Genomic DNA, 16,317 nt, shown 5'->3' on the forward strand with positions numbered 1-16,317 from the left:
TTGCTCATTTTTCAGAGCGAGGACAGATCGGGTCTTCCTCGTTTATCTTCATGTTTATTTATGCCTCTCAGCTTTCATGCCGTAATTAGCTTCATTTGATTTGAACACCCCAAACTCAATGGAGGGATTTAATTGCAGTAAACTGCATGCCATCTGTCATAATTGTTTTTAAACATTCAGGATGAAGTCTCTCAGGTCAGAGCTTTAAAAACAAAAAATGTTTTCAGGCATGTATGTATCCATTTTTCCGTAATTATTTTTAGTAATATATGGACGCTATTATCCATGTCTCTGACACACGGGTCACAGGCTTTATGTCAGCAAAGTAATTTTAGGTTGAGTAATTTATTATTACTGGACCAGTGTTGGATTCTCGTGAAATGATAATATTAAGTAAAAGTAAATGGAAAATAAAAATATAAAAATTTATCTTTTGCTAATATTTAAAACGAAAAAGAAACAATATTTAAAGAAAATTTAAACTTACTTATAACAATGTTAATAACATTTGTTATTTTGACTTTCATACATTCAACAAACCAAATAAACTGTGGCTAAACTTACTAGCTGGATTGAAGTAAATGTGTTTATTGAGCTAAATGTTGCACCGTTTTCATTTCTCCTTTGTTGTAGAGAGAGAAAAATTAACCAACTGGACCGTCATCAGCTGCTGAAGAAAGACTGCAGTTGGCTGCTGAGCAAACAGGCCAACTGTTTCCAGCCAATTGTCGTTTTAAAATAGTGTTACCTTAAAAAGATGGAGGGGTGGATTTCTTTTAGTTTCCAAACAAGGACTCCCTTTTACGCTTGGAAATTGTGTAGTAGCTTTTTTTCCAGAGCACTATATTATGTGACTTGGGGCTCCAACTCCTGTCATAAAAACTCACCGTCCTGCCCCTTTCTGATACATTCCTGTTAAAAACACATGAATCCAATGAATGCATCATTATTAAGGGAAGTTGCTGCTGAGGATGTGATGCAGCCATTTCATTCAGGTGTGTTTGAGCAGGGATGCATTCAAACGTTGCAGGACAATTGACCCTCAAGGACTGGAGATGGAGATCTCAGTTCTCTACAGCTACAGAAAAAAAACTTTGATATTTCATTAAAAGGACTTAGAGAAACTCATGTTTCAAAATTGTATACTTTCAAAATCTTTTACACTCAATAATCAAACACAAAAGCATGCAATAAAAGAGAGCATCACTTTCAAAAAGCATTTACAATCAAATATACTCCATCCAACCCCAATAAAAAACCCAGTATTTTATGAAGATTTAAGATATTCTCCAGCTGATTTGAGGAGGATGTTGCACCATATTGAAAAACCTTGTCTGCTCTCCACTTCAGACCCTCAGGGAAAGTGACCTAGTAGTTTCTAGGAGTGAAGTGAATAACAGGACCTGCCAGTAATTTATTCTGATAGACGAGGGCGACTAGCCCGCCCTGTATAAAAACAGAGGTGATTAAGAGCTTATTGAATGGACTATAAATCTCAGTGTCATGATGGACCGAGTCCAACATATGCAGACACTGAGAGGAAGCATGCATGCATTCAAAGTCCCAGTGAGTATAGAGAAACAAAATTTAAATCAGTTATTTGCTGAAAAGTTTACAGGAGCATCAAATGTTGCAGCCACTTCATAGAGTAAAAATAAATTGTAATGAAGCTTATCACAGGCAGAAACGACATAATCACTACTTCCATATTACTTGTCTGTGCCTGAACTTAATTGATATTTTAAAATAAATAATTTAAAATGCATCTGCAAGGGCAGTCTTGGAATTGCAGTTTTCAGAAAGCTTTCAATAAAGTGAGAACAACAAATCGATTCTTGCTTGGAACTGATGTGGAGATACATGTGTGAGGTCCTCCCACTTCCAGTGCTTCAGTCCTTAAGGCGGTTCTCAGTAAAAGCAGTTCAAGGCACGCTATGAAAATGCTGGTTCTCAGGAGCGCAGCTCATAGGTGCCATCTAAAATTTCATAGGAGGTAAGGATCATTTCACCTCTTCCATATATATATTTTACTATAATTATCTTAATTATAATAAGAATGACTTTTTTTGCTACAGAATGTAACATTTTCTTTACATATATGTTGGTTTCTTCAGTATATTTCAGTTTTAAGCTCTTTTTGTATGTTGATCATAGTTGCTGCACGCTAACAGACGCTAGCAGAGCTTAAAGGTGCAGCTGTTCTCTTTACAGCTGAACTATCTAAGCTCTTAATAGCTTTATTGCACATCAAAGTGCTGACAAATGGCCACAAATGGTCAATTGAAGCAGAAACAAGGAGCTAATGCTCTTGTTGCCATGTAATATCCCAGATATAGGTGAGCAATCACTTTCTGATTGCTTTATTTTTGTCTCATTGGTTGCCAAACGATTAAATCCAGATAGAAGAAGGGCCAGAAACATGAGAGTAAACATAACTTGTTTATTTAGTACATTTTGTTGTAAGTCCCTACATTTTGATTATTGTTAGTTTTTTCCTTATTATTTTTTTATTTTTGTTGTCAAAACCCAAACAATAAACCTAAATTGTTAAAACCGTACCACCTTGGTTTCTTTAATGTTACTCCCCTTTTCCCCTGGCTGAGCCAGGTCGTAACGCAGTTGTAAAACTTTTTCACATACATTGTGATAAATGATTCATTTTCTTCTTAGGCTGCTTACATTGTGAAGGCATTATTGATATGAATCTTTAGAATGTGCTTCCACTGAAATCTTTTCCACTTCTGTGTAATCTGTCCACACAGCATGAATCAGTTATTCTCTGTGGTGACGAAATGATTGAGAGTTTCGGCCCTTTTGACCACATTCAACTTAGAAGATGCTCCATTTAACGATGCTTCTGTCAGACCTGGATAACTAAATCCACTGCCAAATATTGATCTTTTATATATATCACCTCCTTTCAAGGCTTAATACTCTTGACCATGCTTTACAGCCCTGCAGGGAATAAAACTCTGGTTGCATTAAATATCTATGGCTTTAACAATTCATAAGTGGAGAATGTTGCGTCATTTTATCAGCATATTTATTTACTAGGGTTTTTTTTGTTTGTTTGTTTTTTTTGCAAAAATTGATGTGTGCAGAGTACAGACTAAATAAACTTTGTCTTTTTCTGTTAGCTCTGTCCATTAATTTATCCTTTACATAAATATGTGTATGCCTTCCACTTTTGTTGCACATTTTCTTGCTGATCTCCTGTGGTTTGCATTTTCTATCAGCTGTCATTTCTCTTGCTAACGTGTAAGAATGTCAAGCCTTTTCAGTCAAATGTATGTAATTATTGCTGGTTTTTGGAAGCTGATTTCAGTAAAACCTTGCTGAGGTTGGATCGGTAGCAGAAATGTAATGAACCGAGCAAACTGAATGTTCAGCTGACTGAATTTAACTAAAATACTATTTTTTTCTCATTCTATAATTTTATAATTTTATAATATACAGAGGCATCTCAATAAATAAGAATTTCATCAAAAAAGTGTATTTATTCCATTAAAAAAAGGAAATGTTATATATATTTATAACACAAACAGGGACATGTTTCAATTCTTAATTTATGTAAATTCAGATTATATCCAGCTTTACATCTCTAAAATTTGCTTCTTACATATGACCAATATAAAAAAACAGAACTATTTGTCTACTGAAAAGTATGTACATGACAAATACAGTTTATGCATTCAGTATGTAGTTGCGGCTCATTTTGCTTAAATTACTGCATCAACGTTGCGTGACACCATAATCATTAAATCAGATATTGATACCTTTGGCACTGCAGCAGCCAAGTCCTGTTGAAAATTTTAATCGGGTTTCTTATAAAGCTTGTTAGCAGGACTGTCATGATACTAATTTTGCTGGATGATAAATGTCGCAATAATTTGTTATCGCAACAAACAATAATATTGTTTCAAGTAATATATCAGTAAAGGCATAATAATAATGCAGGTTAACACTGTAACTGTAAGATATCTTGAAAATATAAATTAAAACCCAACAAGCAAAAATAATAAAACAGAAATAGGAAACTTTCAACCAAAACCATAAATGATTCAGTCAACAAAATTACCCTTCAAAAAATATTAATGACCTGAATGGAAATTTTTGAGGTCTTTTTAATTTTCCATGATTAATTGATTACTTGTGTATTGTGACAGGCTTACAGAAGGAAGCATGAAGTGCAGTAAAATGCGCTGATTGTTCCTTGTTATGAAACGGGTTGCAGTCGCCACTGACTGTGGAAATGTCACGTTTGATCTTGAACTATTTGGTTTTTATTATTCTTTAGTCGCTTTTAAAAAACTAACATTCAACTGAAAACCATGCTTTTTTACCATCTTTCCTAAACATTTTATAATAATAATTCTAGGTTTAGTTATATGCTTTTTCACCTACATTTTTTCCTTCCACTCGTCTTTCCAGTAATATTAGGATTATTGTGTAGGATAATCTGAATAACCAGATTTTTACGGATGATTTATTGTAGGTTACCCTCCTTGTGCAGGATGTCAGTAACTGTCTTCTGGATAAATATAAGCTACAACATTACCAAAACATGTCAAGTCTGCATTGAGAATATATATATATATTTTTTGTGGCTCCATCTTGTGTTCTTGTTTTTTGAGAAACTACGTTTTTGATTTTCAATAGCTGTAAATTGTTGAAAGCCCCAAATAAACAGATATTTAGTTTATCATTTTAAGCTGAATTTTTTGAATGAATAAACTTTTTTATGATATTCTGACATATTGAGATTCCCCTCTGGCACCAGTTGTTGCTTTGTTGCTGCATAAACTGTTTCAGTTTGTGAAGGTTATGAATTTGTTTTGCTTTCCTCACAGCTGTAAGTACATGCAAATAAATTGACGTGGGATCCCGAGTGGTCTTCTCTTCTCTCCTGTCTTTTCACACTTTCCTTCCCTCGTCTGCTGTCTCAGACTCAACCTAACATGTGCTTGTCTGTGTTCATGTGTGCTGCATCCAGGTACCAAGAGGAGTACAGTATGGACTCAACCAATGCTCAGTAAGTGTATGGCAGCATCATGCTTGCATGGCATGGATTGTGTCTGCAGTGAGAACTGGACTGCAGTTTACGTTGGGTTTAGAAATTATTCATAAATGTGACAGATTTTGCACTAAAGATGGACATTTCTCATACCTTGCTACCTTTTCACCAGTCATATTGGTAATATTTTGGAGCACGTAGAAGAATTTTTATGTTACTATTTTACAGTACAAGGTGAAAAGGTAGCTTGAGTGTCTATCTGCGTACTCTTCGTGTATTTATTGAATGTGCACGCCAGTCTCTTCACACCTGGACTTGAAATCTCATCCTTGTGAGCCGAGATATAAATAAAACCTTCAGCTGGATTGTAGATTTTTATTGCTATCACTTTTGGGAATTTGACAAGCTCTAATCAAGCTATCAAAAATAAACTTTCACTGTATTATTATCATATAAAATGAATGGGTTAACTTTGTGTTTCAGATTTTTTATACATGTTCTCACCTCTAACTAAAACGTTCTGCTCAGCTGTTTTATGAAGGTATTTAAATATGAAAGTAAATGACCAGATTTTACAGTACCCATCCCCTTGGATGTTTTAACCTTTTTATTACTTTAACAGATCAATCATGACAAAGAGAGTTTGGGTTTTTAAGAGCACAGCATTGAACTGTTGGATAACTTTTTGTCTTCACTCAAACCCTTCAGGGTCCGCAGGACAAACCAAACCGGAGGGAATTCTGATTTTTACTTGTTACAGCTCAAAATCAATTTTTGCCTAAGTTTTGCTTAAAAATTTGTTTTTTCTTGTTTACATTTTGACTTAAGCAATTATGCCATCAGGCTAACAAAGTTTTTCACTGTTATTATGGGGTAGTAATTAGCTTTAGCTTGATTTTAAAGTTAGTTTTTCATCAAAAAAAGCTACATCTTTTTGCTCATGATGGATTTCTATAAGCTTTCAAAATGATAAAACATCCAACAGGGTGAACGCTTTTTGAAGGCGCTGTCATACAGACTATATTTGAGCCTATTTGAGCTACTTTTACAGTGGATCCTGTTTGTAGGTTGCATCACTAATGTCATAACTGTGCAATAGTGTTTCCGCTTTTGCATGATATTAACCATGTTAACGGATGAAAGGCGTCTTCTCTGAGGAGTAAACTGCATTACTGTTGGATTTGTGTGCAACTGCATGATTGGAAAAAAACGTTTCAACTTTTGTCAAAACCAAGTGATGTTGGGATTTACTTCATTTGTGAATTGATGGTAAAGACGGATAACGTGTAAACCCTTTAAATGTTTTCTAATCAGTTTGATTTAAAATCCAATTAGAGATTATTAGAAGAATCAGTCAGAGCTTATCACTGATAAAAATCAAGAACTAAATTTATTCTTCAAGTTTTTTCTGATTTTCTTCCAGTAATAGTTACTTGGTTAAAAAAGCATGCTAACAAATAAAGTTAGAGAAAATGTCTACCTGTAAAAAAACGTAAATAAAATGTTGCTATCTAAACTGATAAAATGTTTAAAAATGATCAAAGGTTTGGTGGTTTCTCAGAGAGGAACCTCAAGAGAGGACGTTTATTTTTGAGTTGAGATTGTAATTTTTAATCTGAAACAAATTTGTGAGAGAAAACAGAAGAGAAATAGATCTGGAACCAGCCTTGATCCATCAGATTTCAGCATTAGAAAAAAATAAATCAAGTAATCAAATCTGTAAGGTTGATCAATCCTCTCTGAACTGGTTGAACATAGATTTGAAGGTTTGGTCTCTGAAGACGCCTGCTTCCTGGGGAAGGAGTCCTCAAGAGGGACAGGTCAACCAATCAGAGACATACCTGGTTTAATGAGACTATTACGTCGCATTGTACAGTCAATCAAAGGGGTTTATAGTAAAACTTCTCATTTAGATGTCAGAGAGACTTTTACCATAAAAGATATGCTGTGACCTCCTGAACAGATATTTTCTTTTGCACCTTCTTCCCACACGGTTTTAAATATTTTCCAAAGTGGACATTTTTGGCTACTATTTGTAGAGTATATGTCTGGATAGATGGATACTCTACATAGATGCAACCAGTTTGACACACATGGCAAAAGCTGTGTCTAGCTGGTGCTAGCTGCTAAATCAAAAGGCTCTGAGATGTTTAATGTCAGAGTCAAAGATTCAAGTTCTGCTCTAAATACTGACACTTCATTTTGCACAAGCTGTTGGACTAAAGCACCATCTGATTCTCACACCTGTTGCTAGCAGCTCTGAAAGTAATTCACCGGTTGAAGTACTTCCACTGATTACCCAATGGAGGCTTGTGAATATTCCTTAAAATTATCCAAATAATATATGCCCTTCAGCTTTAATAGATTTTTAAAATGATACATTAAATGTTCATATTTTTACTTTAAGGACAAAATCAAATTGAAATACTACAATCAGACTGTCTTGGCCTGAAAAAATGTTTTTTTCTGAAATGACTGCAGCTCGTGCTTCGTCTTTCTACTGGTTAAATCTCACATCGCCCCAGACAAACTCACACCTCAGTCACACGAATAGAAAGGCTAAAAATAAAAGCATCATCCTCATCTCGGCTCACAATCACGACAAGCGATGGTCTGCAGTTATCTCAGCCTTTTTAGTTTGATGGGATGAGACACCTGTCTGCAGCAGTGGAATGTGTCTCTACTGGATCGTTATGAAACGCTCTGCATTATTATACAAAATGAAACATCAGCACATTATGAGAAAAGTTTTGACGTTAGATCTTGGCAGCACGCCTCCTGCTGAGTTTATTACTCATCGTTGTTAGTGCTGAAAATTACATTGAGATGGGAGAGGATAAACTATACGACAGGTCAACATCCAGTGCTTTAGCATTTTCTTCATTATGATCAACCTCTTTTGTTTTAATTATCTTAATTGAATTGTAGCCATGGAGAGCCTATTACATTTGGCATAATATAAAAGTTGCGCGCTAGAAAAGCTGTTCTTTGTTTCATAGCTGGAATCGTTTAATTCAAGGCAACACATCTCAGCTTGCAGGTTCAAGGAACAATGATTTACTGCATTGTGAAACACATTCAGGTGCTGTAATTGTTTTCCTGATGCAGTAGTTTATCATTTGTTACACAACCTTGAAGTATTCCCTGTAGTAGCAGAAAAGGTTTGAAGCTATATTATCTGATCAAGAGTTTTTTTCTTTAAATTGTTCCAACCTTGCCCTTTGAGGTATCTGATTCTAAACTTTCCTTCACACTCGATTAAAATGACCATAAATTATGTTTGACCTCCAGGACCATTCAAATCTTGCAAGACTGTGGCTAATCGGCTGCCCTTTAGTGGAATAAATTTAACCTGGAACAAAATATTGTACTTGGTGCAGTATGAAAAAAATCATGCAGAGAAAACATGAAGATTGAAGTTATGCTGCAGCTGTGAAATTTCCTGATTGTCTTCCTAATCCCTCCGAATTGCTGAATGTGATTCTGGACTTCCTCTTTGACAGCGTTTGCATTAGAACTGCACCTTGAAAACACTCACAACTTGCCTACACTGCTGACAAACAACTAACCTATATGCACGATTTGGAGGCGTGTGCACTTCTTCCCATCTGCCCATCATAGCCCTGTTCTATGGGGAGCCGAGTGCATATCAATCTCAGTTTGCAACAAGCCTGGTTAAGGAGCTAGCTGTGTTTCTTGGTATGGAGATTGTGAGCTGTTTGCAGTTGCTCGATGAGATCCTCTTGGTTGCAACTGGAGCAGCTGCTGGATTACAGCTGTGCCACAAATTGCGTTAAATTAACTAATTTGGAGTGCTGCCTGCCTGCCATGAGCATGATTGGGTTGTAGCTTTGGCATGACTTCAGCTTCAAATTCTCTTATGACCAAACCATGCAGGTGCAGCTGGACCAGTGCTGCTAGCATCCCCCACCAAGCAGCATCCAGGAACTGGATGTGCTGCTACCTGGAAATGAACCATCAGTCACCAATCCCATTCCTCATCACAGACGTTTTCTTACTCGTCTAAAACACTCAAGGAACTCTTATGCTCAGTCTCATTCAACTCCAGAGGATCTTTGCAAGACTCTGCAAAGATCACCTTCGTTCTGGCTGATTTGCAATGCCATGGTGCCCTATGTCCAATGAGAAGGGGGCATAAGGCATACGTTCAATGGGTAGGTTGTCCTTTCTTACATCAATATTGAGCGTGACTAGCATTGCTCTAATGACTTTTACAAAAACATTTTTTTTTTTTACCTCAAGCTGTATAAAAATAGCACACATTGTTTTGAGGGTTAGTAAAAAATGTTTTATGACTCTTTCAACATCAATCATCCTTTGTCAGAAATAAATAAGATTTCTCTTTCTAATTGCTAATTCTTGTTTCCACTAACTGCGTACTTATTACAGATGTTTCGGTTTGTTTTATATTTTTAGTTCTTTGTGTTGATGAAATCTTTAAATCAACCAGAGCAGCAACATAGCAGCAACGTGTCTGCTTAATATTCAGGCCTTATATTTTTGGATCCCTGAAGCTTTTAGGTCAGATACCTCTCAGAGTGACGATGTGATGGGAAATCTTCTATTTTCAACCATTTGTCTTGTGAGTCATGCATCGAAGCAAACCTGATTCAAATATTGTTGAATAAATTATATTCAGCTTGTGTTTTCACATGCTGTATCCTACTGAGAAAATTGTGTTTTTGTCTGTTTGCAGTTTCTGACACCAAAGGCTGAGTGTCATCACAAACTGTAATCCAGTTAGTTATTTCTAACTAACAACTAACTGTTTTATATTTGTCATTACTGCAAATTCTTTAAACTTTAAGGTTCTCATGAGTGGTTTGTGCTTTTTACATAGTCACTATCAAAAGACTCCAAATTGATGATAAACATTTTGGAGGTTAGGCTCAGCGATTGAAAAAGTTGTCTTGCAATTGGAAGTCTGCTGGTTCGATTCTCGTTTCCTGTCAGACGTTGATGCTCCCCTTGGACAAGGCTTTTAACCCCAATCCTCTGGTGTATAATCATGAGTTTGAATGGATGAATGTCTGTGTACTGTAAAGTGCTCCGAGTTCATTTGCATGAAGCTCTTTTTAAGTCGAACAGTGTACATTTTGACGTGCAACAAGACTTGAGTTAAACTGAGACGCTTCCAGTTTATGGGAAAGTCGCTTTAACTTGTTACTCAATTTATACCTGTGCAGAAAAATCTCGGCAGCCGGTGTTTTTGGTAATTTAGCTGTTTAAGCGAGGTAAACTGGGGTTCTTGTTTGTGGATGTGTAAATAAAATGCTTTCATCAGAGGCAGTAGAATCTGCACTATTATACGTGCCTCTGCTTTTACTCAAGAAACTGTTCATTACAATATAACCTTTAAGTGAGAAGTAGCTAATGCTGCTGCTCTCTTGAATTTGACTCTTACAAATATGCTGTGTTGCACAGAGCACCTGGCAACTATCAGCATTTTCTTTTCCTGCACCACACTGAATTAGGCTGAGACTAACAGGTTGCTTGAGGCAAGGCTGCATTAACTGAAAATCATTCTGTATTTGTGTACATTTGTAACCTGTAAGATCTTTCGCATTAGAACTGGTACTTCTCTTTACTCTCCTAAATTTCTTTAATCTGTTTTTTATTTATGGTTTTGTTTTTAAATTAGTATGAAGCTCCACATAATGACATTAACTTGTAAAATGGAGGCGCAAGGTCTTATAATGCATATATTAAGACTCTGTGTGAACATCCTTGCCCATGCTTGGCATTGTTATAATTTAGTGAAGTGGGTGTTTCTTCAGCCTGCTGCAGATGCTGTGTGACTTCTTAAACGTGCACCCAGCTCCTGTTTATGTTTGACGGTGTGTTTGGTGTCTCTACATGGCAAGTGATGGCTTGCAGATTTTAGATTTGCTGCAGAAAAGACGGCGAGTACTTAAATGGTGTTGCTGTGGTTCTTTAGCTGCGACTAGTCGTCTGGTGATATTTGTTGCCTTAGTCAGAAGTGCAGTACTTGTAAACACAATGAAAGGCACTGTGCCTGTGAGGGTGTTTTGTCATTGTCTGTGTTCTAGTGCCTATTATGTGAACAAATACACCCACGCTGGGGTCTCTCTGTTTGATTTCAACTAGTTTCCTTTTACTTAGGTCGTGAAAATCTGAAACAGGGTTTGAAATTTGTTGATAATCACAGGTCTGATATTGATAGCGAAAGTTTATCTTTTTTTTTTTTTAGCAGAAATTGTAAACCAAAGTTGTTGAAGTAAATGTTTTTTTTGCTAAACTGTAAATCAGGTCTCTTTAACTTAACTTAGATAAACACCAATAATATTGTACGGATTTTGTGCTTCTTCCACATGTTGTGATGAAAATTAGTGAGTATCTCACATTTACCAGTTTTACTGTACAATGGTTTATGAACTCAGTTAAAAAAAATTTTAATTATTCAAACAATTACTTTTAGCAAATAAATAAGTTTGTTCTGTGTTGATGGTGTCTTGGTTGTTATGCAGAGTCTGTGAAACCAGGAAGCTGTAGTACTGCAGGACTCTAATTGACTGGTTCAGTAATAAATAACTTCCTTTACCAAGTAGATCAAACTCAAAAGTTTCACAGCATTTAAAGAAAATACTGTTTTTCAAATGTTTTTTACATCAACATCTTTGCAGGACAAAGTTTTTGTTTTACTTTCTGAACATAAGAGCTTCACTGTTTCTATTCTAGCTCTGCAACAACTTTTAGCAACCTCAAAGCATGTAGTATTGGATTTTCAACACAAATGTGTTAAAGTTATAAGGTGCAAACACTAACAAATACCATGACACTTTACAAGTCAAACAGGTCAATCCATATACAATTATGTGGAAATATACAATCCAGTTAGTTTCCTGACAATATATATACAATCTAATTATATTTAGGTCCAATTAAATAGTCAAAACTGAATAATTATACAATACAGTCAAAGGCAATTGTCATAAAGTAATCAAAGTGTGGCCAAGTGCTTAATTTATCGAAAAGGAAATGTCTCATAATGACCAAGCATGTAGAGATAAACTAACATTTTCCTTTAAACATGGAAAAACTCTCCAGCAGAACCAGGCTCTGTAGGAGCCGCCATCTGCTGCGCCCAACTTGAGGTTGAGAGAAACTAGCAGGAACACAAACACAGAAAAATTATGCTTGGGAATATTTCTGTATTTTGGAAAAAATATTTCTACAAGTTTAGAGTTGATGTTGTTAAATCCAGTCTGTGTGAACCTGCAAATATATGAAAAACATTCTGAAAAGCTTGTTAGTAACTCACTTCACACTGTATGATGCAAGATCCAATAGATGCTGCCGGCCTGTATAATTTCTTGCTGCTGCATCAGAATCGTGTCACAAGCAATCGACAGATATCAGATGGAAATGAAGGAGGCAAAAAGACAAAAGAGTAAGATTCTGATTTTGCTCCATAAATCGAATGCCAGTGATCCCAAAACTCGGGTAAAAAAAAAAAACATTTTCAATCAATCAAGTTTATTTGTACAATATATTTTAGCAACAAGGCAGTTCGAAGTGCCTTAGAACATGAATATATAAAAATAAAAATTCATAAAATCAACATACAGTCACTAATTGCGAAACCAAACATTACATTTTGTTGAGTTCCATCATCAAAACCATCAATAAACATCAAATGTGTTGGTCAGTTTTCCATTTATTATGGTTCTAAATGTGGGTTTTAGTTTTGATTTAAAGGAACTCAGTGTTTCAGCTGTTTGTTTTTTTGTTTTTTTGCACTGTGTGAATCTGGCTTTTGATTGATTGTAGCTTTCAGCTTGACTCCTTTTGTAAAATTTGTTCTTAATTCCCTGATCTGGAACCAGTCTGCTATCTGTTGCGGCTCAGATACCAATTACTGCAGGAAGCCACTTAAAAAAGAACAGTTCTAACTTTATACTCTCATAATAATAGGGGGGAAATGAAAAGCTATGACATAAATGATGTTTCTCTAAATCCTGTGAATTGCAAGTGTTTACTTCTTTGTGTGCACTGCAGTAATCCAAATAACCCTGTCAGAACTAGTTTATATTGGTGTCATGCTTATGTGAACTTGCTGTGTAAACACAAACCCTCTGCTGCCTTCATTAATTCCTTCCCTGCCTCCCAGCTGACAGAAACATTAATATAAGAATCTTGCTTGGCATAATGCAACATATAAATTTGTTTGCATTAATAGAATTCATAGTAATTGGAGTTAGAAGGGGTTTCTAGGCAAAAATTATTGTTTTCTGCATTTATCTCCTTTAACTTTCTAATTATGAGAGCATAACGCAGACAGGGGCATTTCCTGCAGTGGGTTGTCTCTATGGCAATGAATCTGGAAGAAGGGGGAGGGGAAAAACTCGCTTCATATCATTATTTCTTGTATCCTCTATTCACACACACACACGCGCGCGCACACACACACACGCACACACACACACGCATGCACACGCCCACCCACACACACACACGCACACACACACACACACGCATGCACACGCCCACCCACACACACACACACACACACGCGCACGCTGGGCTCCTCCCATAATAATTAGCCAGTTGCTTGATCTTCAACTCGCTGTCTTTTTTTTCCTGCTCTGTATTCATCTTCTCATACAATGTAGACGGCTCCAAGAAGCCGCTCTGTGGCCATTATTACTTCCCCTCTGTACTCATTAGTGACAACAAGCTCCCTGCCTTAAAGAAAAGAACAATAGAGCTGCTTCATTACCTGCAATCATCTAACCTGCCCACTGTTCCCTGGCTTCGTCTCCAGGCCTTCTCAGGTGATTGTTTGGTCAAGATCCCCCGCACCTGAGTCTCTTAAAATACATAAAGTATGTGGAGTTGAATCTCTTTCATTCCTCAAAGCTTGATGTGCAGCTGTTTTTACGCAGAGATGATTTTTAATTATTAATTAAAACTTTTTTGTTTGAGCTCAATATGAGCGGGGCTGTTGTTCTCATTTATTTATGTCCTGAATAAATAAACCAGCATGGATCACAAAGAGAGTGAAAGCCCCAATACATTTTGTGTGATACAATTGGATTGTATAAGCACGCATTAATTATTCAGGGCAAATTGGTGTAATTAAAGCTTGCTTGGAGATTTATGCTTGAGCTGGACTAATGTTTCAGTGAAGAAATCTAAAACCATCACCTGACTTTAAACTCAATAAGCATCATGTCCTTAGATTAAACATGTACATCAAGGTAAGTACACTGTTATTAGTGTGTATTGTGGCAAAATGGATCAATATTTATACTTTAGCATCAATTAGAAAGGAGGAGTTACATTATATACTCACATCACGGATGTTTAAACTGAGATGTTACACAGGCTTACACTGGGACTTGTTACATTTTTTAAAAATGTAAATATTATATTTTAATTGCTTCATAAAAGTTACTAATATTTTTTCTTGCCGTGACAAAAAGATTCTATAAAAAAAGTATAACGAGCTCATTGTATGAAATGATGTGTGTTCTTTGATTTGAAGGTAAGATTGTAAAGCCTATTGGTATTTCTGCATATTTTAATTTCTGCTAATCTCAGAAATTTAGAACATTTTAACCAGTTTGTTTTATGTTATTGGTATTGTGCCAGTCCCAGCCACTGTTTCATTACCAGGATCAAAAGATCTTAACTTTAAGCACTGGCAACATCTAAAGCTGGGCTGCAGAACCAGGGAGTAGAGGTGCACCAATAAATCTGCCCTGACTTCCTTAATTTTAGGAGACTGGGGATTGGTTGATGCTTACATGTGAAAGAAATATTATCTACCTCTGCAAAGATCTAGATATCAGAATAGATAGTTAGATCTACTTTTGCTCTGCTGAGTCGACAGACCCACAAAGTCACATCTACATGTGTGCGGTTAACAACAGTCACCCCACTTTTTGTTTTTACATTTAGTGACTTTTCAGAGAAAGAAGAAAAATGTATTGGCCAAAATCGGAATCAGCACATCAGGCTTTTTAAAGGCCAGAAAGCTGCAATTGGTGCACCCATACCAGACAGATTGTCTGTCAAAAACAAAAGTACAGCCTTATCTTACCTCCAGAGGTAGACTGCAAGTAGTGAGTCTACTAGCAACTGCAAATAAGCTTTGTTTTATTCAGTAGATGGATACAAGCAGTGAGATGTCCAAATAGCAGGGAGATGTTGGGCAGCTGCATTTTCCTTTATTACAGATGTGACATCATTAACCTGTTGTGATTTTCTCTGTAACCAATTTCAATTTCTATCATGGCTCGTGCACCAACTGTTCAGCTAGTACCACCATTGTACAGCACAGTAAAATAAGTATGTTGTATGGGGGTGGAGGGACAGCTTGCATATTTATGAGTTTGTCACCGTTTCTTTTCTAAATCCTTACGCACAACATATAGTGAATAAAAACCTTGTTTTTCGAGATGCATCATCGTTTGTGGGGTGGATTGTTTGCTCGGCTGCGCATGTTTTAACTGAGGTGTGATTGTTCCTCTTCCCGCAGGGTGCAGGTTGAGTTTTATGTGAATGAAAACACCTTCAAGGAGAGGCTGAAGCTTTTCTTCATCAAAAACCAAAGGTCAAGTAAGTAGCAAACAGGAAGCATCAGCCACTCTCCTCTCATCGTGTAATGAAAATGGTTTGATCGTTGCTGCATGATGATTATGAACAAATAACAGCATCAGAAGGAAACTGAAGTCAGCGATGCCGGTCAGGTTACTGTTTCGGTTAGGGTATTAGTATTACATTTGCTACATTGTTTATTTGTTGTCTTGACTGTGCTTTTTGTGGCCTGATACATAGATTATGGTCCATTTACTGAGAGGAGTCTGAGCTGCAGTGTTTCTCTCATTAGAGCGCTGACTCTGACTCAGTATCTGCTAAAGCAACCACACATCAACACTTTGCTGTCTTGTCTCTGCAACTTATTCATTTGCATCTAGTTGTGAAAATGTGCACAGCAAAAAGCCTCCAGCAGGACAAACTATTAACATATCTTCTTCTCTGCTGACGTTTTTCAAACTTGCAGTTGTCTGTAAGCCACCAAAGTTTAAAAAAATAACTCAGCAGAGCCCAAGAACAGATCCCCTCCAGGCTGCTGACCTTTTGTTTGGTTTTAACCTGTTCAGACGTTGATGCAGACTTCATCCATCAGGACAGATCTAGCAGCTGTTGCTGAGGTTGATTGAAATGTTTATTGCACCACCCCATGGAGGACATGCACATCTGCACCAGGTTGCAGCTTTATGCAAACCAGGCTATGCGGGTTTTGTGTTTATTTA

At 36.5% G+C, this 16,317-nt stretch overlaps 1 protein-coding gene across 20 annotated transcripts in view; it reads left to right on the forward strand.

Moving 5' to 3' along the window:
• kcnt1b (potassium sodium-activated channel subfamily T member 1b) overlaps positions 1 to 16,317 on the forward strand; it is an 84,579-nt gene that overhangs the window by 31,151 nt on the left and 37,111 nt on the right. For 15 of the 20 annotated variants that reach the window (XM_008417915.3, XM_008417912.3, XM_008417913.3 and 12 more), the window contains 2 exons: positions 4,994 to 5,032; positions 15,540 to 15,619. In XM_008417915.3, the coding sequence (XP_008416137.1) occupies positions 4,994 to 5,032; positions 15,540 to 15,619 (119 nt within the window). The remainder of the gene's footprint in view (positions 1 to 4,993; positions 5,033 to 15,539; positions 15,620 to 16,317) is intronic. The other 5 variants (XM_008417917.3, XM_081610838.1, XM_008417936.3 and 2 more) reach the window with 1 other exon arrangement.

The sequence above is a fragment of the Poecilia reticulata genome, chromosome 9, assembly GCF_904066995.2.
Source record: "Poecilia reticulata chromosome 9, P_reticulata-male-v2, whole genome shotgun sequence".
In the NCBI taxonomy this organism is placed as follows: domain Eukaryota; kingdom Metazoa; phylum Chordata; class Actinopteri; order Cyprinodontiformes; family Poeciliidae; genus Poecilia; species Poecilia reticulata.